The sequence below is a fragment of the Platalea leucorodia genome (genome assembly GCF_965183815.1).
Source record: "Platalea leucorodia genome assembly, chromosome: 1".
Classification (NCBI taxonomy): domain Eukaryota; kingdom Metazoa; phylum Chordata; class Aves; order Pelecaniformes; family Threskiornithidae; genus Platalea; species Platalea leucorodia.
Window position 1 is genome coordinate 37045994 of NC_138823.1, and position 27926 is coordinate 37073919.

The window sequence follows — 27926 nt, forward strand, 5'->3', positions numbered from 1 at the left end:
AAAGTCTTAAGTCCTCACCCATTTTAGTTTTGAACAAAATCCTGCTGACACTAAGCAAAACTGTTCAGAGCTACTTCATTGTACAGATGTTCTAAGCATTTCCACATTGGAGTAACTAGCTATTCACTGTATGTGTATAAAGTAAAGAGCAAAAGATATCTAGGGGACAACCACTGACTTCCCTCTGTATTTGCTGAATATGGAGCCTAGTCCATGAACCCAGCATGGATGGCCACATATTAGACAACTACAGTTAGGTGAGTTGGATCCCATTCACTGCTTTTAAAATCTCTTGGCCTGATAAGGGGGAAATGAATAGACTTTCCACAACATGAAACTACAATTTATCGGAGAGAAAAAGACGATTTTCCTCTATGCACTTACATTTTCTGTGTCTTCTACAGCTGCAAAAAGAGTAACTAGCAAATGAGAACAATACCACAGACTGATGTCATGTGAATGATGACAGCTTCAGCTGATGACTGTCGTCTAATAGATATGTTTCAAAAGAAAGAAAGAAGGAAAAATTTAAATAATGACCTGGCTCAACACTTGATTATATTTTATATTCTGCTTAAAATTGGGCTGCAGAGGTGTTCACTTAATGAGACAATGGACTTCCTTGCTATGCAGCATCTGCTCCAATCTTATCTAAATCAGTGGAGCTACATCTCTGTAACCTCATTTTGGTGACAAAACACAGTGTTTATGCCAGTAACATTGCAAAGATGAGTATACTGAAACTGGCAACTCAACATGAACAGTGCTGAAGGCCTTAATATGGAAATCTTCTGTCTTTCAGAATCCACAGTTTTAATTTTGCATTTTGAGGTTTTAAAATTCATTAAACTATTCCTTGCCGTATTCATCTGAGTCATTCTTCAATCTCCTTCCAGCATTCTGTTTCTGGTTAATAGTTATTAAGTAGTAACAGCAAAAATGACTGTTTTGTCCTGGAAAATTTAGCAGTTCTAATAACTGTTAGTATTTCCACAGTTGAATGTGAACATATAGAATACAATCTGGAGCAATGCTAACCTTTTAAAATCTCTCTCTAAAGAATATTGTGTTTCTTTTGCATTTTCATTATGACTGCGAGCTACTATGTTTTCTCAATAGTTTATTTTAATAAAGCTCGTATTTCCTTCTGTGTAGTGAGCAATAAAGCTGATCTTTCTACTGCAGAAACAATCTATGCTGTAGAAATAATTAAAGCTATAATTGTGCAATATGCCAAAAAGAAGGGTAAATTGGATAATCCAAACATCTGTTTTTGTTCACAAATGCAATGTAGAGATCCATAAAGCCATCCAGGGTAAATACAGACTGCTTTGTATTTAAATTCAAACTAACTACCTACAGAAGCGGATGTCTATTTTTTTATTAGAATGGTTGGGTTTCAAGGTTCTCAACAATGAGCCTCAGCACATATTTCAGGTGAAACCATGGAAACAGCAGGAGCCATTTTACTCAAAATAGAAATACCACAAATGACCTTGACATTTAAAAGCTGATGCTGCACATTGTAATTTAGATTGTGAACGATGGGCATATTACCATGTCCTCTCTTCCAAAACTGTTCTTGGTCTTCCAAGAAGGAGTATTTGAAAGCTGGGGACTTCTCTCATCCTCCCTTTTAATGGGTGCAAGGTAGGAAAGTACAAAATATGCAGGCAGACATGACAAACTGTAAATGATGGCAGTAGACCTTGAGAGAGCGGCGCTCAGAGGAATTCATTTGCACCTGAAGACTGTAGTTTGAATTCTGTCTGAAGACCCAGCATGCAAAACTTTTTCCCTCAGGTAGCTGAGTGTGAATGGGTTTTTGCTCTCTACGTGCAGAGAGACAGAATTTTTCTACCTTACATATCCGAACAATACTAACATTTCAAAATACTGCTGAATTTAAGGATTTAATCCTTTTGAGGATTGCTGGACAACGTGATTGCTTGGTCTACGTAAAAACCTAACTTCTACCATCTTTAAACAGTTGAAAATTGCAAAGGTATTTTGGCTTTTTGCTGTCAAGCCATCCTTCTTGGATCCGTATTTGTCTTCTCATTTGAATGGTATTCTTCTTGCTGAAATGTAATTGCTGATCCAAAGCCAGTGGGGGGACAGGGGTCAGCACAGGGTCCCTCTTAACAGGGGCCCATTGGAAAACACATTTTCTGAGAGGGACTGTCCACCACCGCTTGTCCCTCTTGTAGGACCTGCTGCCAGGGACAGGCACCTCACATGGTGGCTAGCACTTATGCTCCAGTGTCGGCACCCTGTGCCTTGGCCCTTGCCAGCAGGGACCAGTGAGGCAATGGCATGTCCGAGTGGTGTTGGCTGTGAGGGTACAGCCGTTTGGGTTAAGTTCTTCGCTGGCGCTAATTTCTTCAGAGGCATTACCTGGAGGTTGTGTGTGGGAGGACGGGACTGGCACTCCCAGTTCTCCAGCCTCTTCTCCTTTGAGAAGACTGGGCCCTATTTTTTCCTCCAGGTATTCAGGATCCCACAGATGTAGAGTCAAAGACACTCCTAAAGAGGTTTCAGGTGCATGTAGGTTCTTTGTTTCTCAGAAGACAAAAAATGGGTTGAAGGAGACAACAACCTCGAGAATCAGTGCCTGGCAATGGAGATTTTACCATTGACTTTTGTGGGGCCAGGATTTTACCTTTTGACTTTGGACAGCATTTCACCTCTTGGGTGTAGCTAACACTTAAAAAAAAAAACCCTGTTGAATTCACTGCTGCCTCCATCTACTAATTCACAGAACACAAACCAACACATGTCAGTGGGAATTTCTGCTTAAACGATGAGCAGTAAAAGAGCTAGCATTGGGAACCATATAAGGAGAGAGCTGAAGTGCCTACTGCAGCTTGGTTTGCCTTCTCCAGTGGTTTTATACAGCTCCATTGAATTCACACCCTTTCTTTCCGTCTTCAGTTCGACTCTTTCCCTTTATTTATTACTAGTTTGAGTGCAGACTGTGTGTGCATGTGCCTGTGTGCACATATGTGTGCATGTAAGTAATAATAGTTTTTATTGGTCTTCTCTTTCACTTAGTTGAGTAATATTTGTACTTCTAAATAAGATTTTTAATACTACTTAAAGAAAGAAGCCTGCTAACAATGCCCTTGAAGCTTTACTTACTTTGTCTTGTCCTCATGCTGGGAGCAACTCTTCCTTTAGGTGACAGATAGGAAGCCCATTTTCTGACATTTCAGATCCAGCAATGTCATGGCATGAAAGGCAAAATAATAGCTGCAGGGCTAACAATGACAGACTAAAAACATCTGAATGAAAATCTGCTTTATGAGCATCATTCTAGGCAGGACTTCCTTTTAAAACTATTCAGGATTAATTTTACATAACCATTTTATATGTAAAATCATTTAATTCCATTCACCACAGGTAATGTTGCATATTGAAAGTGAACACACTGCAGCATTTCTTGTAGAAACACAAGCTCTGTCCCCGTGGACCAGAAGGGTTTCTGAGGAGTAGTAAAGCCAATGAGAAACTCAATGTTTGCTCCTGCTGACGATGGGCGCAGCAGTCCCAGTGGTGTCCTATATGACTTCAAGCCTACCGTGAGAGCCTTGAGGTTGCACTCCACAGTGTGTCCTTGAGAACTGCACAACACCCAGGTCTTAATGGTCCCTACAGACATCTAATAATAACTTAACAATTAATACAAAGCATTTTTTAAAATAAGAAAATAAAAAATTACCATTTGGGTGAAAGGAGTGCCTGGCTTTGGCTGAGTGGATTAGTGCTCCAGGGCATGCTTGGGTCAACAGCCTTCATGTACTGCTCAGTCCCTAACTTTTTTGGAAGTTGTCACAGATATAACAGACAAAATAACGTTTACTTAGTATCCAGGCCAGGAGCACGTTGCCAGCTGGGGTGAGTGGAGGAAGGGAGCAGATAGAGCTTCCTCTCTCCACAGTGGAGTGGAAACTGCATTTGCAGAAGAGGGAACTGCAGTCCCTCAGCCCTTCTTGCAATTCCACTTCTGGCAATGCCTCACTCTATTCTAGCCAGTATTTCTAATGAAAATCTCCCATCTTCTTGCTATGATTTAACTTGCTAACTAAAGATAAAATGAGAATAGGCCTTCCCTAAAATGTCCTGACAGTAAGTATCTTACAAGTACCTGTGACCCTAAGCTGAAGAGCTGCACAGGACAGTGCCTTATCTTAGCTGATACAGAATATTACCATTTAAAGAAGCACTGTAACAGTTGCCTTCCTCTTCTTGACAGCAACAAGGTATCTGGATCACATCTGGAGGCAGCAGTAGAACCTGCAGTAGGAGACTGAGGGCAGGAAATTCACTGGAGAAAAAATGAGGCTAGCTTGCTTTTCCCTCTTCGAGAAGGTGCCCTCTCAGCCCGACGTATCTTCACCTGTCTCTGGTGACACCCAGGAGACACCAGAAACACCAGTCCTGCTGTGTGCAGGACCCATCAGGTCAACGGTCACCACATCTCTGCTCTGCTGCCTCTCACTTCAGCTCCAGTGCAGCAAGTTTCCCCAGTCCCTGCCCAATCAATGAATACTGGGTAAAAGTCAGTGTTCATCCTCGGTGGCAGCTGGATGGCTGATGTCAGTCCTATGGGTAGAACAAACTCAATGGTATTTTCCAGCACCCAGGGGAATCGCTTTTTCCTATAACTCAGACGAGAATTTGGGCCACAGAGATTAGAGCTCAGGGCAACGGTAGGGTGGTCTTTAACACGGAATGGGAAGCTGCAATAGTTTAAGTTTACCATTGGATTTCATATATAAGCCTCTATGACTGCCATGCCTAAAAGCTTTCTTGGGTCAGCAGCTGCAGAGGCTACTGCTTGCTGAAATAAGCTTTCAGAGTGCCCACATTAAAAACATGTTTTCAAGGATAAAAGGTGAATAATGTTTCAGCATATGGTTCCTCTTAAAGCATTTCCTTTGGTTCTTTTTTCAGCCTTATAATAATAAATACATAACTTGAGGATAATTTTGCATGCATTCCTCTAAGAGATCTGTGAGTTTTATTTGTATAAGGACCCTAAGGCTGTGAAATATGCCTTGCTGGGCAAAATATTCTTCCTAAAAAAACAACAAAACCCTGCTCTCATATCTGGCCTAAATCTGTTTTGAACATTGGTGCATATTTACCAGCTGCTTTCCTGGCTGTTTTTTTGTATCTCTGCTTTTTACACTGTATCACTTCAGACCAGATAATTGTAAATAGCTCACTACATTCCTCTCTGGTTTTCATATTGTAGGTAGAGAATTTGGTTTAAGTGCTGGAGATGTACAGTAGCCCCAGGGCTTTGAAATGACTTTACTACTCCAGAGGTAGGGAGTAGAAGTCTTACGGACTTATCTCAGAGTATAGTTCTCCTCATTTTAGCAGTTTTTTCTCTTTTCAGGTCTACTGAAACAGGAGGAAGCTAGCTTCTGTACTGGCAATCAAAGAACATTTTTAATATTCTCAGATTTACTGAACTGATTATGTTAAATCACATTTTAGATTGCATTGCATTTCATGAGAGTCTATTCTCCTCACTCCTTCTTGTGTTACTCTTATTTTGTGCTACCTTTCTCTATATTGATCAATGTCCAATTACTTTATTGCTACTCACTAATTAAAATTGCTCATGATTTTATTTAAAGGTATTGGTTCTGAATGACATGCACTTTCCCTGCACAAATGCTCTTTCCCTTTGTGTGAAGCAGGCACAAGTGCTGATTCCAGGTGGCACACTGCTGACTCCCATCTGAGGTGACTGGCTGGGGTGACACCTTGGAGCACCAAATCAGACACTGGCATGGTCCAGAAAGATGTATTTGATGTGTCTACCTCTAGACACACAGCAGATTTACTTAGAAGCTGGCAATGAAATTGATTTTTTTTTTTCTCTCTGTTTAATGGTGCATTATAGATTTTGTGGGGTTTTTTTGTGTTTTGTACTAAAACCCCTACGTTTTGCAGTTAGTGCTGTTTGTGGTCAGGCCACACTGTGGTCCACAGGAGACTAAAAGCCTGTTATGGCGTGATAACTGGGGATGGGGGATGATGACCCAGGAGTTCCCAGACATTTTGATGTTCCTGTGTACTGACTTTTGGAGAGGATATTTTTACTCGGTGGCATTCTTCCATGTTTCTTCTATTGTAGCACTGATATTCTGTGATTTTGCCAGTGTGTTTCCCCTGAGAGAAACTAATGATCAGGTGGGGGAAAAAACAATGAGCAAATGTTCTATTTTAATACAGAATTTTGAGTTTGGATATGGGCAAAGAATTCAAACAGATTCCAACAGTTATTTCAAAGTATTTTGACTTTGTCACTTAACACTTAAAACTAGCACACTTAAAGGCATATAAGTGTAGAGAGGAGAATAATGTTTAAGGATGGTTAAGGTCATAATGCATACATTAACCAAATATAAATGCATTAGCTTATACATGAATACAGAATTCTTGCCAAAAGGCCGCTGAAAGGTGACATTGAAATAAAGCGGCAGATGCTGAGAAACAGGATCTCTGTGAATGACAGTGAGAGGGAAATCTGGTTTAGTCTTTGTTCATGGCTTTGATCCTGGGTTCAAACAATGCTTCCACAGTTTCAGATGAATGCTTATATCATTTTAAAAGCAGGATGTTTCGGAGGAACAGAGACTTTTGGGGAAAAAATGTGAACATAAAGAATGAAATGGCATAGAAAGGCACGGTGTAACTCCCTACTTCCTCTCCCATGTAGACTGTGTGAGTATCTCTTGTCTCCTTAATGCCTGATATTACTGCGGCAGTAGGAAAAAAAAGGCTTGAAACCAGGGGTATAGATCGTAGGAAACAATTATAGGCACTAAATGTGCCTTTGCATTCAAGGCATATACCATATCTGATCTTATTGCTGCTAGGCTACCAGAGCCCTGTATACATTCCTAACCAAGTATGCTGGTGTTTAATCATCTGGTATATCTTACTTGTAAATAACTTGGAAAAAAGATCTCTTTGATGATTATCTGGTGGATCATCTACCTTTAGATATTTCTTGCTCGGGGCTAGATTGCAGCACACACAGCACCGTGCTGCAGGATGAGCTCTGGCTCAAAGCTGCCCAGGGCCTCGGCACCCTACGGTGCCTGAGTGAGGGGCTCCAGCCCGGCTCCAGAGTGGAGGAAAGGGCCTGATCCTCTCCTCAGCGCAGGGACAGAGGAAGAGCCCTCACGGCTCTCCTCAGACCTGAGTGACTGCCCATATAGAGGTCCTGTGCTGACTCGGAAAGCTTCCTGCATCCTCCCCCTTCCCTCTGCCCCACTAGCCAAATTCCTACCACAGTCTGATGTGTTGCAGGATTGGGAATTAGAGCCCCTGCCTTCTAGTTTGTCACTTACCATTTATCAATGTGATCTCCAGAGGTTAATGGTATGTAGAAAGAGAAAACATGCTTTAGTTTCTCCTTGTTTCTTCTATGCTTTCTCTTCTAGTTTTTTAAAAGTTTTATTTTATTCTTTATACTCCTTATGTACAAAATCAACTGAGACTTTTTATACTTTATTTTTCAAAATGAGAGGTTTTCTGTGTGTACTTGCATAGGAGATAGATATAAATAATTGAGAGTCAGTCCCGTTTTTAAGATGCTTGACTAGCCTTTTCAGACACACTTAAACATTGGGCTTTTGCTTGAGAAGAAAAGTCTAATTTTGAACACAACTGTTAAAATTATCTCAAGTAGATTCACTATAACTTACCTCCTGAGACTTGGCATCTTCTAAAATAAAACAGTAAACCCTGTAGAACCACCACTATGACTAATATAGGTGGCATGGGCTTTATCCTGCTACTAGGCACTCGAAGGGGAGCCCACATCTATAGGCATGGTGCCACATTCAGCCCTGCGATGGGCAAGGCAGGTCAGAGCCCTCCCTGCGCTACCCTTTGCAGGTAGCCTTATCACCTGCTGCTTCAGACCGGGCCCCCCGCACTGACGCAAGCCCGGCTCACCACCCCTCCGCACCCGACGATCACTGGACGGCCAACTGAACCCATCGCTCTCACCGCCCTGGCCCTGCTGCGGACCATGGGGCTGCTCCCTGGATGGGAGGGCTTGGCACGGGGCGGACTATAATGTAGAAGAATGACCTCAGTGAGAAAAGGTAGCCCTTTCTTCTCTGATGCGCAGTTGTAATGCTGATAGCTGTCACCCCTAAGCTTAACCGCTATTTCTGAGACCATCTTTCTCTTTTCTTCCTTTCCCTTATTGCTTTGCACCTTCCTCCCATTCATGGTTTCTTTGTTTCATTCATGTAATTGTAGCTAGCTCTTCTCTGGAGACCGACAAACGTTAAGGTGGATTTATCTGAACAGTATCTGAGTGTGGTTAAGCTCATTGCTTGTACTAAATGAGCTCTTTAGTTTAGGATCTGCTGTTATAAGTGCTCTCTCTGACATCCCAAATAAAAATAATGAGCTGCCCTCGGGAGTTCATTAGGACACTAGCTAGCTTGGTGAGGGGCCCTGAGGAGTGAAGTTACTTGTCCTTTCACTTTATGCTTCCCGATGCTCACGCTCCAGGAGGACCTAAAGCCCATTAGCCTCCTAATGCACATCCTGTTTTGCTTATTGCTTTATTAATGTTGGGCTGGGAATGAAGAGCAGATGTTGCCCAAAAATGGCAGCAGTGTTAGGGAAAAGGGGAAGGAAGACAAGTGTGTTGATTTATTGCCTTTGTGGCATAGCATCGAATGGAAAACCTGGCTGGAAATGTGAAATACTGAAGGAAAAGCAGAGCCATCAACTCACACCACCCTTCAGCTGAGTTCTTCCCTCTCTTCGTGGCCTGGAATAGACCAGGCTGAGGCATCTCATTGGGCGTCAGCAGCTCCCTGGACTAGCAAATACATGTAAAGCCCCAAATCCATCACAACTAAAGTGTCACCTTAAAAAGATGATGCCTTTGTAGCTCTTTTACCTTCTCTTCTGAAACTGATACAGCTCATGAGACCATGCTGGCCTGAGTTAAGGTACTTGTCTTCCTCTCTGCTGATGATTACCATCCCTCTGTCAAGAGGTTGTGCCCCTCCAAGAATAGCAGCTGAGAGTACCGTGCGAGCGCTCACCACTGCGGCAGAGTCAGCCCATGTGGAAAGGAGGTTGTCAATTGGGAACACAGGAACTGTTAAGATGAAGGGCCTGTCCCACACTAGTCCTGACTTAATGTCTTTCACTAACACAGATAAATCAAAAGTAGGATGTCAGCCTATGCCCTTAATCTAGCAAAATGGGAACGATGTTCTTTTGCAGCTGTAGCTGTAAACAGATCGTTCTGCAACACCAATTGATTGCTTTGTGCTTGAAGTATCCTGTATATTTTAAATTCACTAAGGTGAAACTTTAAAAGCAGAAAGTTTGCATAATGAGTCTTACACATCTATATTCTATGGTGAACTTGGTACCATCATTGCATCTTCTGTAATCAACCTGTCAAGTGAAAGGAGTAATATTGATTTCCCATTCATCACTTGGCACTGGATGCTCATACCCACCACAGACTACAAATACTCTCTTTGCTCAGCTAAGCTGTTTGTTATTTAAGTATTCAGAGCCAAAAGTAAGCAGGGAAGTCGGGCTTTGTAGCAGCTGTAGTCTGCTGGAGTAACTTCCTAAAACAAACATCTTCACCTAGTCCTAAGGACAATTTTATCTCTTGCTAGGTTTGCCACTGCAGAAAGAATTGAAATTGTACCTCTTTGCAGGCTGTACCGTTTGCAACTGCGGTGAAGGCTGCGAATGCTACACCCTTATATTTTCCCATGGGATTGGAGAATGCTTTTGTAATACTTATGGTTATTCTGTGATCTCATGAAAATTATTGTTGGCTTTATACAATAATGGCTAGGAATCGTGGTCATGGAACAAGATCCCAAAGCTGATGTATAAATGCATGATCCAGAAAGCTTACAAACTGTAGTTATTGGTTCATATACTAGTTCAAGTGCAATGGAGTTACTGAAGTGTAATGGGTTACTGCCTATCAGCTGAATTATACGTATGTTCTCAGGGATGGCGCAATAAGATTGGGGTTGTTTAGCCTGGAGAAGAGGAGGCTGAGGGGAGACCTTCTTGCTCTCTACAACTACCTGAAAGGCGGTTGTAGCGAGATGGGGGTTGGTCTCTTCTCCCAAGTAGCAAGTCACAGGACGAGAGGAAACGGCCTCAAGCTGCGCCAGGGGAAGTTTAGGTTAGACATTAGGAAAAACTTCTTCATCGAAAGGGTGGTCAAGCATTGGAATAGGCTGCCCAGGGAAGTGGTTGAGTCTCCATCCCTGGAGGTATTTAAAGAATGGATAGATGTGGTGCTTGAGGACATGGTTTAGTGGTGGACTTGGCAGTGATAGGTTAACGGTTGGACTCGATGATCTTAAGGGTCTTTTCCAACCTTGACGATTCTATGATTCTATGATTCTATGATAAGATGACTGAGTTGAATTAAGAGCTTGTCCTTGTTGAAATGGGCTATCCTCTCTTCCTCTTTCCCCATGGACCTCCCCTCTTCCTTCCCTTTTTTATGTAAGTTCTTGTGCTCCCATTCTTGTTGAAGTGATCCAGCTCACAAAAACAAAAGCAAAAACCTTTCTTTCCCTTGAGTTGGTTTCATGCCGCCTCAGTGAACTGTATGAGCTTACCGAAGGCTGAGCCGAGTGCCAGAGCCGGCGTGAGGGAAGCTGTGGCCATGAGGGGCTGACAGTGGAGGAGGTACAAAAAGAAGAGAGGAACTGCAGTAAAAACAGGCAGTGGGATGATGAGATAGAAGGAACCATGTTAGGGAGCTTATGTAGAAAGAATCATTGAGATGGAGAATCATTGAGATGAGTTTTTCAAGGATGCTTGAAAACCTGTTTGAATTGAAGAGAATACTAAAACTACAGGCTTAGACAACCACGCAGCTTGCGGTACCTTATCAGCAGGAGAAATATGGTGAAAACCTAGGAAGAAAAAAGTATTGCTTTGGCTGTGTTGAGTTTGAGCTGTTTGAGTGCTAAGCAAGCACAAAAAGGTATCAAGCGCAAGCTTGATAAAAGTTGAAAATGGTATCCTATGAAACTATCTGTCTTATCGATCAAGATTATAAATAAGTGTGGTGAGTCAGTCTTAATCACTTTGTTTTTTTTTAAAGGAGGGAAAACAAATCAAAGGTAAATCCTCTATCCTGCCAGAACAGCACTAGATATTCAGAAATGTGTAGGATATTATACTTTGGTGTATTCTTCGGCGCTATTTTATGGTAAAGCTTAGGGCAAAAAGAGAACCTCATCAGTTCACCCTCTATCAAACCACAACAAATGTAATAATTTGCAGGACTATCTAGACTTATCTTAGTACTAGGGCTTTCAAAACAGAGACTTGAGAGGAAAACAAACCAGTTTGATTCAAGACACTACACAAACTGAGAAAAGGGGATTAAGAGGAAACTCTGTGAGGAGGAAACTCCAAACTACTTTTCCCAGGTTTTATGTGTGTTTCCCACTTGTGAAGGTGGCTCACGTTGGAGACAAGAGCCTGGACAACATGGATCATCAGGTGGCCTGGCTTTCTATTTTCCAGAAAATAAATAAATAAATAAATAAAATCCCTTTCTTCTTTTCACTTGTCAGCAGACGCTGTAATTGAGGCATCGCCTTCCGAACATTTCATTACCTTTTACAAAACACGGTGCAACAGCACGGAGCATCCTGAACTCCGCCAGGGGCTGACAACCCTGCCTACATTTCGCGGGGCGCTCCGCTGACTTTCTCAGCGACGGGCGCGAAGTTGCAGCACCCGGCAGCTCCGGAGGAGAGCAAAGGCACCGGCCGGCCGCTCGCAGCCTGCCCCGCCGCCTCTCGCCGCAGGGCTCCGTGGACTCTTGCGGGGGGATGCACTTTGGTTTATGGCGGGCTGCCGCTCTTCCCGGCCGGTGCAGGTGGCGGGGGCCCCGGGAGCGGCGGGAAGGGGAGGTCGGAGAGGGGACTGGGGTGCCAGGCGGCATCGCCCGCCCCAGCCCGCCCCGGCCCGCAGGCGGCGGCGGACGGCAGCGGGCGCGCCTGCGCTCCGCCGCGCCGCCCGGGGAGGCGGAGGCGGCCGAGGGGGACCCGGCGTTGGGTGACAGGCGGGGCGGGGGCGCAGGGCCCGGCTGGCTCCCCGGCTCGGCCGCCGGCCGCCCCCCCGCGCCGCAGGCACGGTGAGTAGCCCCGTCTTCCTCCTCCGCGGGGGCCGGGAGGAGGGAGCCCGCTGCGCCCCGCCGGCTCCCCCGCCCTGCCCGCCGCCCACCCTCCGGGGGTGGGGGCAGAGCCGCCGCTGCGCCCCCCCCGCCCGCCCAGCCGCCCCTCCGCACCGCGCAGGCGGCGGCGGGGAGACAAAAGCGGACAAAGGAGGCAAAACGCGTGTTTGGCTGCCGGGGTGCGCAGGGCTGGGCATCGCTCGGCGCCTGGCCGTCCCGCGTCTCCGCGGGCGCGGGGAGCACCCGGGCGAGCTGGGGCGGCGAGGCCGGCCCCGGGGTGCCGGCTCCCGGGGTTCCCGCCGCCGCTGCCCCGGCGTCGGCTTTGTTCCCCTCTCCTCCGCCGGCGGCTGCTCCCCGGGCCGCCGAGTTGTAGCGGAGTATTTATTTCAGCGTGTTTATTTTTAGGCTGGAAAATAAAAGGCTTGGCATGGCGACCTTTGGCTGTCGCATCCGGCGCCAAAGAAAAGGGTCGCCCCATGCCCGCCCCTGCTCTTATGTAAATCCATGTGCTGTCCCCAAGGACGCGGTCCCCGGGGCGCTCCCGCGGCCCTCCCCCCCGTGGGGGCGGCGGGCGCTCCCCGCCGCTCAAGGCAGATCCCGGGGACGGGCGGGCAGGGGCCGGGGCGGCGGGGAGGGGGGCTCGGGGGCAGGCGCCGCTGACCTCCCGTGCTTGCTCTCCGCCCCGCAGATCGGCAGCAACCCCCGGAGCTCTGTCACCGGCGCCGGCGGCGCGGAGAGAGGAGGATGCGGGCGGCGGAGCGGCAGCAGCGGCGGCGGCGGGCGGCGCTCCCCCGCGGCGGCCGGGCTGGCCGCGGGGCCCCGGCGGGCGGCTGCTGAGCGCGGCGCCGCGGGCATGCGGCGGCGGGGAGCAGGAGCCGCCGGCAGCGGGGCCGCCCCGGCGGGCGGGCGGGCGGCCGCTTGAGCGAGACCGAGGGAGGATGGAGCCACAAAGGACTCTGGCTGACACGTGCGGCGGGGCGGCCGGCGGCCGCGGCTAGGGCCACCCCCTCCCCTCCCTCCTCCCCTCCCCGCCATGCTGCGCTCCCGCCGGGCCCCTCAGCGCGCTCGACGCACGGCGGCGATGGAGCCGGCCGCCCTCCTCTGAGGCCGCGGCCGGACCCAGCATGGCCTCGGCGGGGACCCCGGCGCAGCGGCGCCCCGGGGCGGAGCGGCCGGCGGCGGCGGCGGGGGGCCGGGCGGCGGCGGCGCGGTGCCGCAGCCTGCCCGCGCTCGGCGGGGCGGCGCCGCGGGGCCGCGGGGCCGCGCTCGGCTCCCCCCTGGCGGCCGGGGGGGGCGGCGGCGGCGGCGGCCCGCCGAGCCCCGCCGCGGGACCGGCTCCCGAGGACGGGCGGGGCGGGGGCCCCGCCGCCGCCGCCGCCGGGGCTGCCCGGCCCCCCGCCGGCAGCGGGAGCTTCCCCCGGGGGCCGGAGCGCGGGCAGCCGGCGGCGCCCTCCCGAGGGGTGTCCCCGGGCCCCCCGCTGCCGCTGCGGCCGCCGCCGCCGCCGCTGCTGCTGGCGGCCCCCCCGGGCAGAGCTTGCCTGCGGGCCGTGCTGGCGGACTCGCGCTTCTTCTTGGTGTGCATGTGCTTCCTGACCTTCATCCAGTCCCTCATGGTCTCCGGCTACCTGAGCAGCGTCATCACCACCATCGAGCGGAGATACAGCCTCAAGAGCTCGGAGTCGGGGCTGCTGGTCAGCTGCTTCGACATCGGCAGCCTGGTGGTGGTGGTCTTCATCAGCTACTTCGGGGGGCGCGGACGGAGGCCGCTCTGGCTGGCTGTAGGGGGCTTTTTCATTGCCCTGGGGGCTGCGCTCTTCTCCTTACCTCATTTCATCTCTCCGCCGTACCAGATCCAGGAATTGAACTCCTCCGTCAGTAACGAGGGCTTGTGCGTGACTGGCAATGGCACCGCCAAAGAGCAGTGGGACTCGCCGGCCTGTGTCAAGGACTCCGGCGGAAACGACCACTCTCTCTATGTAGCTTTATTCATTTGTGCCCAAATCCTCATTGGCATGGGCTCAACACCCATCTATACCTTGGGACCAACCTACTTAGATGACAATGTCAAGAAAGAAAACGCCTCGCTTTACCTAGGTAAGGCATCTCAGTACCAGGGTGCTTTGAAGGCTGAACCCCAGATCTCTCTGAGGGACTGGTTACAGGTACTTTGGTCCTGTTCCTTCTGAACGACGTCTGTGCTAAGCTTTCCTTCTGAAGTGAACTTCTGATGTAAAATTGCCATGCTTTCCTATTTTAAAATGTTTTTTCCCCCCTTTCTTGTGGAGTGGTGAACAGCAGTAACAGGTGAAGCTAACCTAGCACGCATGGAAGTGGCTGTACTCGCACCCTCCTGCATGGGGAATGGGACAGCAGAGAAGGTCGGCTTCTCTCACGCTTTCCAGCACTTGGCATTAGCCGGTGACTTTTTCAGAAAGCAGTGTTAAAGTTTGCCGTGTCCCTTCAAGTTTCTTTTTGCTAATACAGAAGCTATATATTTCTAAATTTTGGTCAGCATGCTTTTAGCCTAGTCTCTATCCATGATGTTAATGTTTTATAAGCACTTTGAGAGATTTTGGCATGCTTCATTTTACTTTTCCAGCATTCATTTACCTTAACTAGCAATGCATTTTGGCTGGCATCGGTAAATCATCTGGCAACTCAGAATGAGTTCAAAAAATGTTGATAAAACAGCAAGTAAAACCTTCAGGGTTAAGAGCTCAGTTACGGGAGCTCAAGGGATGCAACAAAATGAGAGTCCGACCTGTTAGTACCTGGCACCTGGCTTTCGGCAGGGACAGACGGGTCTTCCTGATAGTTGTTCTTATGATGGGTAAAAAGGGTTTCTCAGATAACTGGGTACTAAACGTTTTTGACGTTTGACCATGATAACGAACACCATACATTTTTGATAGTTTGTGTAACGCGTAAGAAGATTGATTGTTCTCTGAATTTGTATTCATATCTTACATCCTTCTGTAAGAAATGAACCTCACGTACTCCTTCAGATTCTTTTCAAATAAGGAGAGGCACTTACGGGGCTGAGAGCGCTGGATGGATGCTCAGCATTTGCAGTTCAGTTTACTTCAGCTTTACGATAACCGTGGAGATAATCATTCCGCGTAAAATAGACATGCATGAAAGGAATACACTTGGAGTGTGCGTGTAATTACTTTAGTAAGCAAAAGTAGTGATCTGGATCAGTGTTTTTATTCCTTTTGACCTGTCCTTCAGCAATTTGACTGTTCCCTGAACTGTTTTAAAGCCACGCACGGTCTGTGTGCGGTGTCTTGAGAAAGCCTGAGGCACTGTTGGTTTTCAGAAAGAGGGAGAGGTATTATCTGTGTTTTTTTCTATTGTTTTCACAGCATTCCTAATCCGCCTGATGAAATATTTGACAAAGTGTTTTCCCTCTCTTGTTTCCCTCTGAGAAAGGTTAAGTGGTATGGAAATTTAGATTAACCTGGAATCAACTTTATTGGCAGTATGAAAAAGCAAAGCATCTTGTTGCTGAGTTTACTAACTAGTTTGGAGCAGCAGAGAGGGGGCTGAAACTTTTGCAAATAGATGATTTCATACAGTCCTCAAAAACACGGCAAAAAAGGGAATGGAAAGGCTGTAGGTGAGGAATGAAGGGTGAAAGAGATGAATGGTGCGAGAGGAGGAAGCCTTCACGGAAGGGGGAAGCAGGGGCAGCGGTCGGAAATCCTCACTGTGCAGGAGAAATGGTGCCTGCCATCGAAGCGCTTCAGGCGCAGGAAATTGTAATAAAGTGACTCAGGTAACTTTTAATTGCGGCAAAGATCAGCCTTAAAGTTAACAAAGGTAAAAGACACCAGCAGCTGTTGGAAGACTGTATGTGACCCTGTCGCCAGGGACTGAAGGCAGCTTTGATCTATACTGGGAATACCCTTCTAGAGCTGGCGTTCATATGCAGTGATACACAAAAGGAAAGATGAGGTACCCAGCTAAATTGTACATGAAAAATTTATGCCTGTGATCTGATTGTGTCCACAGGGAGAAGAATTAAAATGAACACAAAGCATGTTTAAACATCAAGTAAAATGTACCATCACCTCCTTTCAGTCTTTAAGCTACTCAGGGCTAGAAGTGATGTTGCTTGCCATTGGAAATCTTGGTATTATCTTTTATAAGTAGTGGGAAATTCTGAGGAAACTTTTAACTTTTTCAGGTTTGAATGTTTACCTCTTGTTGGACTTACGCCAATGGCTTTTTTAGGGGTAAAAACTGAGTTCAGTGGGGAAAAAAGAGCATCATTTGGCACATTGATGTGAGCAAACATGGGTTTTGGAGTTTCTCAGAGGTCTGGAATGTTTCATGTCCTCGAAGAGAGGGATTTGTGGGTGGCGGGCAGCCCAGCTGCGTGCGGAGATGGGCTAGAGGTGGCCAGGGCATGGCTCTGCAGGCCAGCCACCACACATCTTGCGTTACGCAATGCCTGTTTCTCAAGGTAGTATGATTTTATTCCTGGGGCAAGCTATACAAATGATGTCAAAAGGTAAAATGTATTTATGCCTGTAGGCATGAGGTAACAAAAAGTCTTGGAGTGGGACATGGGAGCTGAGAGGTTTTGAAAAGAGAAGGAAGCCTGGTAAAACAGATTTGAGTCACCCAGATATATGTGTCTGAGTGAGGACAGTTAATTAAAAAAAAAACGTATCCTCTAATGTAAAGTGGAAGGTCATTAATGTGTTTGTTCGTAATCAAGCTGGTATTGCATTCTATGTTTTTTTTCCAAAGAAATGTAACATATATAAAGATGCGTTCAGATGAGAAACATTTGTTTACGAGCACGCACATGATAAAAGTTCCACCGAGCTGCAGAATGGAAGAGCTCTTCCACCCTGCGAGTGTGCCCGCTAATCATAGGTCAGTAAAGCCCCCCTGAGTATCGCTAATCCTGATTCTGCAAAAACTCACCTTATGTGGCTGTGGAAGCTATTTTATTTCTTTTCCAAGTTAATCCAGCTCAGGGCTGGAGTGGCAATAGCATATCCTCTTAAGTGTAGGCACGCAAGCTCAATGTGGACAGCTGTTTTAACATTCCTGGCTGGAAGTCCTGCTCTCAAAAAACATATTTGATGCTTATACATAGTCTCTTGGCTGCCTACACTTAAGTCCATCTGTCAGGGTGGCACGGTGCCAGTTTACAAGGTGGTATGGCGTTTTTAGTAGGACAAAGGTGCCAAGCAGGGACGTGTATTTGGGCTGCCTGCATAGCAATGTGCGAGCTCACTCTTCTGCGGGATGTTTCTTCCTTGTGAAGGCAGTGCTACCTCTGGGTCCTCCTGCCCTTTAAACCTGGTGGTGCTTTGATGCCCCGATGCTAATTTTGAGAAAATGTATGACATCAGGCTTGGAAACAAGTCGTGGTTGTAACAGGTGCCTAGGAAATGTAAGAACTGTCTCCCTTAATCACAGATAATCCAAAATGGAAGTTATGCACTTTCAGTAAAAACTGGGCCATCACTAAGTTGTCTTTGCACACTCCTAAAGTCTCTCCCTTCTGTGCTCGGCTGTACCGTAGCGTGTCTGTCATCAGCTGCCCAATGTGTGCAGGTTCTCCTTTTAGTTAATTAATTAATTAACTGAATGAATTGCAACTTATTTTGGAGCTGAATTGACCTTCATGAGTCTTGTTTTGTATTCTTGGTAGTATTTTTGCTACTTGTAAAATTCTAGCACTTAAACACTCTGTTTTTTCTAAACACTGTTTGATTTTTTTTTTTTAGGGATCCAATAGTTTGTCTTGAATGTGAGTTTACCTTGTGAGTGTATCATGAATTTTAAAAGCAATTCCTTAAAGTTAACTGTGGCACTTGGAAAGGGAAGTTTTATTAGTGGCATTACAGTGCCTGAATAATTTTAAAATATTTTGCTTCTTTTGCAAGTGGGTATCGTAATAAAAAAGGAATTTACTTTGAAAATTCATGCATAGAAAGTCAATGTTAGGTTTTACAGAAATATTACATTAATGAGAATATTTGAGCATTCAGGAATGACTTTCACCAGTACCCCCCAAAAATGACTAGTGGGTGAATTAGTCATTGTGCTAAAGATGTTTTATTTCCATTTCCAGAATGCTATGGGCTGGTTAGGGTATGATATGAGAAAACGGTCTAAGTCAGTTTAATTTCATGTGGACTCTCCATAGTTTTGGGAACACACTGTAATTACAAAATGCAAAGATAAAGCCTTTAGGAGATAAGAGCTGAAAAATGGGATAAGCCTGTGTAAATGGGGTTGGTGCAGATAATGGCTTGAGAGCCAGGGAAGTAAAATCCTTTCCTAACCTGGAAAAAGAATAAATATTTAGACTAGTTTCAAAAATATTTTGGACTCTAGCTTTGTTTTCATGAGGATCATTTGTGGGTTCCTGTTTCTAGCATTAGGTAAACCATTTCCCTGTGGCTATATTCTACCTGGAAATCACCTTCTTATCAAGTGTTTTACAGCTGGATGCTCTGTCTGCCCCTCATGGCTTTTACAGACTTCCCCAAAGCATATCAACATGTATATATGTTGATTGTATTTATTGTATTTCTAGTTAAATCTTCCCTTATATTGATGTCCCACCTGGAAGGAGAGGGCAGGAGGAGTAGCTTCACGTACTCCCATCAGAAACCCCCTGCCTCTGCCCGCTGGGTCCTGGGGCAGAGTCCAGCTGCCCAGCAAGCTGGGCCTCTGTAACATGCCATTGCCTGCATGTTGGCACGGGAAGCACTGGATTTTTGTGCCGCTTTGATTCGTTTTGGTCTGGCCACTTCTGGGGTTACGGATGCCACTGGAGGACAGGAGCTGGAGCCTGATGAGGGCATCAGGTTCTCTGTATGGGTGCTGCAAGATCACTGAGGTTTTCCAGGGCAGGATCAACTTTCTAGCTGAACAGGCGGGACTGTCTGGAAGCAGTGAAACGGCTGACCAGCGTTTCATTTTATTGTCACCATTCAGCCTATGACTACTTGTGGTTTACATTGAATATGCTTCCTGCTACCTGATATCCGAAAAGGCTCATTTCCTACAGGGTTTTCTCAGCATTGATCCCTGTAGTTGGTAAACCCTACAGAAATAGTACCTTTATTTTTACAGCGTGCCCATGAGGAGGCAGGATTTTATGAATCAAAAACTGAAGCAAAAGGGCATGTTCACCAGCATTTTTTATTGCTTGCTGAATTTCCCTTGTAAAAGACCAGCATGCAGAGCTTATTCCTCAAATACAGGATTTTAGTTTATCTGACTGAAAGCCACATCTTGGTTTATCTGTAGGCTAACTTAGCCCATCAGCAGTCTTTTTTGTACAAGCATGTGCTTGCTTTGTTTGCACACTCAGCTGGGCAGAGGTAGCTCACTGTGCTCTCGGCTGGGTGTAGAGAGCATCTTGGGATGCAGGTGAGGTGGCTGTGGGTCTGTTTGTGCATATGCATTATACCGTTTTCCCACACAGATGATTTAGCACTCAGAGGGTTCAGTATTGTGCTTCTCTGGCATTTCTGTAACATCTTTTTTGTTAAAATGCTGATCAGGCAGCAGGCATGGTTCCTAATAATTATTTAAAGTAGCACTATGCAGTTTTATTGCCGTTTCCTATAGCTGAGGAAATAGAAAGATAAATTTTACTGTTCTTCTCCACTTTAGTCTCCTGCTCCATACGTGGACTCATACTTTATTTTTCATAGTATAATCCTAGGTATAATTTTCTTAGGCATTTAGAGAAGGTGGGGTTCTGTGCCCATGTAAGCAGTGTGTGCATACAATGAGTTCAATGAAAGGTGGGGGCAGCCTTTCCTCTGAAGTTTTCTGCCTGCAGGATTTAACATCGTGAGTGATACACCTTCACTTGCCCTGCCTTAGGGATGCTTTCTGCATCTCTCCCGTTGTGTCCTTGCCATGAGCTACGTCATTGTTCACAAGCAGCTGCATTGACAAAGCATCGCTTGAAGTAACTGGAAAAATGTGCTTTGCCCTTCTTAGGAGCAAGAAGAGACTTATGCACATACTACCCTGATTGTCTCTTTCCTTTTATTTTAAAGGAGGAAAACTGAGTTGGATCCAGGGGTCTGAAACTCACTGAAGTCCCAAGCCCGGTTGTTTTCCTTGCTTAGCATTTGTCAAAATGCTTAGCATTTTGTTTCTGAGGCTGACAGTGCCCTTTTCACCTGCTCGAGCTTGGGAATGGCGTTTTCTTGGAGAGCAGCTCCTTTCTTCTCTGGCGAGCTCTGCTGCAGGGCTGGTTTGGGCAGACAAGTGTCTGAACCTGCCGCGGTCCCCAGAGAAGCTTGGAAACTTAGATGTGAAAGTGGCCTTTAAGTAACAGCTTGTTTGTACCTTCTCCCAGGAACCGAAGGCTTGGGATCTAGTGTCTGATTACCCCAGGGCTGGAAACTTTAGCTGTCTGCTGGATACCCTGACTATTTTATAAAGGGTCACCGCAACTACTCCTGTTGCAAATGGATTAGAGATGCTTTGTGTTTCATGCCTTTTCCCTTAACTTTCAGTGGCTGCCTCACCTGGGAGGACTTAATTGCTGTGAAAGTGCTTATGCAGTAAAAAGAGAGGAGACCGGATTTCTCTCTACCATCATTCAAAGATACATCGGCTTCTGTCTTGGCTGTGCAGGGAACAGAGGCAATTATATAAATCAGGCTTGACCTGCTGTTTAGTCCTGAAGGCCAACATCTAAAAATTCTGATTTTTAAAGTAGGTGAATGGATTTCATCCATGGATTTTAAAAGAGCAGAAAAGTAACTCCATCATATTAGACTCTTTAGTCTCACACTCTCTTTTTAATCCTGTTTTAAGTCTTTTTCACCCTGCTAGCGCTTTTAAAACCCTTGTTACTTGGGAAGCATGAACTCAGTTTTCCTTTTTTGTTGTTTTTACATGCCTTTCCCATTTCTTTTGAAAACAGCTGAGAAGTTACCATGCAAAAATGGCACATACTTCAACTGGTCCCCTCTGGCGGTTGTTGCCTCTGTGGACTGTAGGGGTCAAAGTAAGCGTTAGCTCTGTCTCGTGCTGCTGATGGATCGGACAGTGTCACGTGGACTCTGATGGCAGGGCAAGCCGATTGCCTGCCTGCGTGTGAATCATTGCCAGAGCTGTCAAAATTTCAGCTCCAGGTCCAAGGGTGCCTTTGCAATCTCCCTCAGCAGCTGTGGGGGTACCAGGAGTCATTAAGGCTGTAATCTGAGGGTGCTGAAGTGGCACAGTCGGATGAGGGAAATATTTTCCCCAGGGAACCTCTAGAAGTAAGGGCTCTGCACAAGGAGCAAACAACTCTGTTGGCCTTCTGAGTCCTGGTGTCCATGCTTTTTTATTCAAGCACCATGGTGCTTTTACCGCGACTCAGTTGGACTATCTGGGCACATGGGCTGGAGTTATCACAGTTATCACAAAGTTATCACAGCAGACAACTCTGCAGTGTGCATGCAAGCTGATTTCACTTGAGTCAGCCAGATCCGTACCCCAACTCCTTCCAAGCGCCCAGAAAAAAATAGGATGTTTCCCATGATGGGAAAGAATATGTCAGTGTCCGGCAGCACAGAGAAGTATGGGCTGTGTCCTGCTTTGCTGCTGAACAGTTGGGAGTTTGGGCATCTGTTGTGCTGTCACAAGGCCAGAAATTCAGACTCACTGCACGGCGTTAACAGGAGAGCTAAGGAACCTGGGTCTTTCCTCTTCCCTTTCCTCCATCCTTCTCTTCTGCCACAGTGAATTTGTTCTTACCTGAGAAACTGGGAAGTGTGAACACAGAAACCTGAGTGCTATTTTCTGCTGCCATTACACCTGATAGTCTAATCTGAAAACACTAATTCTCATCTAGGTAAACAGCTTACTTGGTAGAAAAGACACGTTACAGCAGTGAAAACGTTGTACTCTGGTATGAATTGCATTTTAACTAGTCTCATGGTGAGTTTGGAGGAGATGCAGTCCGAAAAAAACATGTATATTTTTACTTGTAATTTGAACAAGCAGATACAAAAATTATTCAAAGAAAATAAACATGAATTGTATCATGTGAAGTACTTGCAAAACAGTACTGCATGTTCACTAATCATACGCTCCTGTGCTGTTCCTCTTTGATTTTCTTCTCCGTTTTCAGTACAGGTCCTTTTTCAGCAGCTTACTTTCTTTTCATTAGCTTGCTGGGTTATTTTTTGGTTGCTCCCATTTTTTTCCTTGCATATATTGATATTAACACTTTGTTTGCCTTGCACCATCCACAGTAGGACCTCAATCTGACGGTTACCCTCTGTGCCTTTTATCTTTGGTGCGTACAGGATCAGAATGAAAGCCTCAAGAATGTTGAGCATTGATTTTCTTAAAGTCCAGTGCTGCTCTGAAACTAGCTACCAGCTCTTCAGTTGTCTGAATTTAGTAAGCTTTTGTAAATTAGCAGCTACTTTCCATATTTATTTGTCTGTTTTCTGTCAACTTCTTCTAATTGATACTGGATGGATTCTCGTGTGGTTGTATCCTTTCCTTTCTAGATTAATTAAGATATCCTCTTGAGTCGGAATATTTCAGATAATCCTTATATTAGCTGAGCGTATCTTCTGATAGATGCTTTGCTAGCAAGGGCATGGTATTTGCTGTTCCATGCTCAAGTTGTAGTTCACCCCAGTGTTTGTCACAGATTTGTTCACAGTGCTTTACTCAGGTGTCATGTAGGCACTCAAAGGTCCCAGTGGGCTCCTGAAGTCGTGTTCCCAATGACACCTTGGTTCCCACTTCTCCATTTTTTCAGTCCCTGGTTAGATTAAAATTTAAGTACCCGACCTCCCCAGAAGTCATTTTAAGAAATACGTTTTTGTAGATAAATCAAAGTAGATTGTGAAATAGTTTTGAGCATGCTGTGGTGGCTGCTAACCTGTAATTACTCAAACAGAATGTGTTAAGCAAGCCTCATTTGTGTCTAAAAATATCTAAAGGAAATACTCTCTAAGATATTATCTGATGTTGCTGTGTGTTAAGCTTTCCTTGTACTTAAAGAGAAATTGCTCTATACAGCTGAGATGTTGACTCAGTAGATTTTGCTGGGTGTTAGAGGACAGAAATCACTACCTTTTCCATCAAAGGACCCAAAGGACCTGAGGTCATAGACTCAGAGGTCAAAACCATGTGAAATTCATGAGCAGAATACCCTGAGGATGCTGGTTAGGTGGGATTTCTCAGCTGAAGGCAAACCAGGAAAGGTGAAGGAGAAGGGGAGGTTTAGTGCCAGTGGCATGGGACTGGCAGTGCCTCTTTGGTGCAGTCCAAGGCGGTGGGGGGCAGAGCCAGAAGGGGCTCTGGGCCAAGGGAAGGACGCCTGCTGGGGCTGGTTCCAGACGGAGTCCGTGGAAAGAGCTGAAGGTGCTGCTGTAAGTGTCTGTGGAGTCCTGGAAAGCCCCTGGCAAGGCCGGGGACTTTTGGAGATGGAGACAACAGATAAGCTTTGCTTCTGCTCATGCTTTTTCCCCCCAGCCCAGTATTTCCTGCTTTAGCCCGACATACCTCTCCATGCTGTCCGTTGATCCCTGCCATTTCAGTAGCTGGAGTTTAAAAAATAAAATAGTTTGCCTCTTTGTGATTTTTAATCTGAACTTATGTTTCTGTTTGTTATTTCATCCCAGTGAGTGAAAAAGAGGTTTAATAGACAGTATAACCTTCTGGAGTGCAAATAGCTTCAGTAATAACCCTCCCATTTCAAAAAGTAAAAAATTCGCAGAAGACCACTACATAGTATTAGAGTCTGTAATTTCTGTAAACATGATGGGCAATTTATATCAACTTGATTTAATACAGCTGTCTAGTGACAGAAATAGCGAGGGTATCCCTAGGGAAATTTTGTAGTCATGGGGGAATATAGATAACACATGAGCTTTTGAGTCTGCAATATGGTAGTGCTGATGCACACAAATTCAGGCATGTATCTGGTAAGTTATATAATTGTCCTAAAATAGGAATTTCAGGAAACTATGTTTCTTCTGCTAATACCATGACTGAGGGAAGGAAGTGGGATTTTGGGGTTGTCTGAAACAAGTAGGTGTTAATTTGTTACCACACCTGCATTGTGTTATTGGAGGAATATTAGTCCTGTTACACAATGAGAGTAAATAGGCTCTGAACTCGGCACTACATCACTGTAATGTAATGCCATACTGTAAATAATTTTTCAAAAGCATAGCTGAGGACTGAATTGATGCTTGAAGGAAGAGCTGTACTCTAAGTTATAGTTCCTAAGTAGCAATTGCACTCTTGATATGTGGAAGCTCTGTATATTCAGTGACTGAATATTTTAATGGAACAGTGATTATAATGGCAAAGATATAGCTGGCCGGTGTGAATTCCTGTGGCTGCAGAAGCAAAGTAGGCAACGATATCTGTATGTTTACTCCCACGGCTTCTCCAAAAGCTCTGGGAGAAGGAAGGTGAGCACTTCTAAAAGAATACCCTCTGCATTTAGGAGTACCTCTGTGTCTGAGCCTATGCAGAAGTATAAAAAAAGGCCTTTCCTCATTAGCTTTTGCTCCTTGCCTTACTTGATATTTGTTAGCAATTGATTTTTGCTTAAATGTGGACATTTATGGGTAATTGCAGTAGCTTTGGACACTCAGAAGCAAGTAGGACACAGACAGCAAGTAGGGAGGCATTTCGCCTTGAAAGGCAAAATAAAAAGAGTAACGGTACTGCACCCATGCATTTGTGATAGTTAAAAGAAGATCAGCCTTCTATGAGAAATGAGGTAAAACTAATTGACTAGTATTTGCCAGGCCAGCTAATGGGAAATGAGTTGAAAAAAGCTTTTAAACCTGGTGAGTCGGAAGCCTTGGGTACATATGTGCCTTCTCAGCCTACAATAAGGATAAGAGATTCAATTTACCAGAGAAAAATAGAGGATTATATGAACTAATATAATTTTAAGAGTGCCTACACTGATGTCGTTAGAGCAGCTATTACTCCTTTGGGTAAGTAGTAATATTTTAAATATTTGAATAAGGTAAAAGTGAGCTGTTTGTGATCCGATAGATCTATAATTAACTTCCCTTTGTCCTTATTCCCTTCTTCATCCTCCCCTGCATCCCCACACTCCAAATTTAAATCCTACAAAAATAAGAGCTTACCACACGTCTGATGCAGTGCAATGCTTTCAAGAAAACCCCATGTTTTAATTCTCAGAGATGTACAGTGTATTTATACCTATCTTGAGTATTACAAAGACTGAAGAAGAGATCTATCATATGTTACAGTTTCAGGGTATGTGAGAAATGACATCTCATTGTTTGCCCAAGTTGGCATACTGAAGTCTTTTACTAACTTTTGGGTCAAGGTTCACCACTTTCCTGTAGGAGCAGAAGATGTAACTGGCCCAGACAGTGAGAGGACTGCTGAATGGTCATGGTAGAAGAGTTTCATAGCCATGATGTTTATATTAGCAGATAGGCATCCTACACTATGAGCCAGCTGCTTTTTGTTTGAATTATGCCTGACGGGAAAAAAATGGTGTAGTGTATTAGGAAAGTAGTGAATTTCCCTTGTCTAATTCCATAAGATGCTCAGATCAGTTATTTTGTGGTCTGAGCATTAAGATTTCTCCAAAGTGCAACCGCTGGGCTAAGCAACTCTTCTAGTACTGGATTAATCCCAGCTTGCATGGCCTGTCTGGAGATATTAGAAGAATTAGTAGCATTACATTAGAAGAGACAGTAGTGTAACGCTTGTGACTGTGTTAGAGAGTCCCTGAATGCTCTTGGAATGGCTGGCTGCTGCTTTTCTACTGAGTCAGGATACGGAGTGTGAGGAGCAGCGTGGTTATTTTTGTATGCAGAGGACTGGAAAATGATACAACAATTCTGCCCTTAATTTAGGCTGTATTGCGCTCCTGTTAAATTGAAAACAAAAGACTTCTTGACTTTTTTTCTGTTTTCCCTTCGTTTTGTTGAGTAATAAAATGGTGTGGAGCTCAGGGAACTGACAGCTGGTGGTTTTCTGATGTGGGAGATTTGACTTGAAGAATATATGTGTGGGTGTGATGATACGAGGCAGCCTCTTTGTCCAACCCTTTGGTGATGTGCTGTATACTGTTATGCATAGTGCCAAAATAGACAGTAATCCTCTTACGTGGGATTGTGAAGCAAGTAATAATAGAGCACAAGTCAGTGTCATCAGTTCAGAGCTGGGTTTTTGATAAACATATTTGTCATTTGTATCTCCTAGATTCTTTAGTACTTCTTAATCTTTATATTAACTGAGTCCTTTTCTCCAGCTGGAAATGTTAATGTTTCACAATTGTAATGTCAGCTGCAATCAAGACCTTTCTATTCATCTTTCAAATTGATGCACTTGCTTTAAAAAGGCCACAGAGATTTTGAGTTTTATAATTCAGCTCATTTCCCAATATGAAAAATTCAGATGAAGAAAAATTGTAAGATCACTTAGGCTGCATAAAACATTTCAACTGTCTTACGAGGCACCCTGAAAAGATCTAAAGCAATCAGAGTTACTATCTGCAGGCTGTTCATCCCATTTAGCAAAGATGAAGTTGGCTGCTATGCAGCAGGGCAGGCATGATAAGCGTGTGCTGGAGAAGAGAAGCAATTAGCTCTACAGCAAGTGCAGTCGGAGCAGAAAGGAAGGTCTGGAGGCGTTTAATTAATACTAATGCTTTTGTGCTGATGAGGACTAGAGTCATGATAGGTTACTGCTGCCTTGGTCTTGTGGTTCTCAAGTCTGGCATCTAATGAACATTAGATTTAGAAAAGCTTTCCAGAAAAGTTAATAAATCACAACTAACTATGGCATATTCACGTTCCCCCAGAAGATAAAGAGGTACACCTGATACTGAATGGGAGCAGGATCCAATCTGTAAAGCTTTTTCATTTTTAAACAGATAACAAGTCCTCTTGGGATTTTTGTACCAAATTTATTTAAGTAATCTGAAATAATGAAAATGCATGTCATTTATTAAACATTTCTCAAGTCACCAAACCAATTAGGGAAAAATAAAACAGGGTTTCTTTTCCATTGTGAAAAGAGTTTGGGAACAGGTATCACTTTTATTAATCTGAGTTTGATGGCAGAAGTACTTTTGATGGAAAATTGTTTAGCCATCAGTGTATACTTATTTGCATAGCCTGGCATTTTGAGATGGATTTTTGCTCTTTAATTCTCAATTCTTATTATTCATTTCAACTTCCATTCATTCTTGGGTGGAACATACAAGTAATGTCCCATTTGGTTTGAGCACCACTCTGTGTAACTCTTCTTGCTCCTGTTTTCATCTAGTGCATCGTTCAAGACATATTTAGACTCCAGTAGACTGGAGAGGATGAATTTTTCCATTTGGTCCCACTGAGAATACTAGCTCTGTGGCTTCAGGCTTACCTGTTTCGATATTTTGTAAGTGATGTAACCTGATGAGTTTCAGCAGTGTGCATTAATAAAAGGATGATCTCCGTGATGATTTACTCTTTGTGCAGGAGCACTAATATAATCCAGTTTGAGTTGTACTTGTAATCACAGGCAATTCAGATAACTGCAAGGGGCCACCCACAAACTTTTCAGTTTTGTTTAGAGATTGCCTGTGTTTAGGTAACCCTATGTCACCTATTCTACTGAGGGTTATCTGTACAAACAGCTTTATTGTTCCATTTTGGGAGCAAACTTACATATCACATTGCATTTA

General features: G+C 45.0%; 1 protein-coding gene across 1 annotated transcript in view; it reads left to right on the top strand.

Moving 5' to 3' along the window:
• Nucleotides 1-13365: 13365 nt before the first annotated feature.
• SLCO5A1 (solute carrier organic anion transporter family member 5A1) overlaps nt 13366-27926 on the top strand; it is a gene marked incomplete at both ends in the record, with an annotated part of 77799 nt that continues 63238 nt past the window's right edge. The window contains one exon of the mRNA XM_082328181.1: nt 13366-14335. Coding sequence (XP_082184307.1) covers nt 13366-14335 — 970 coding nt within the window. The remainder of the gene's footprint in view (nt 14336-27926) is intronic.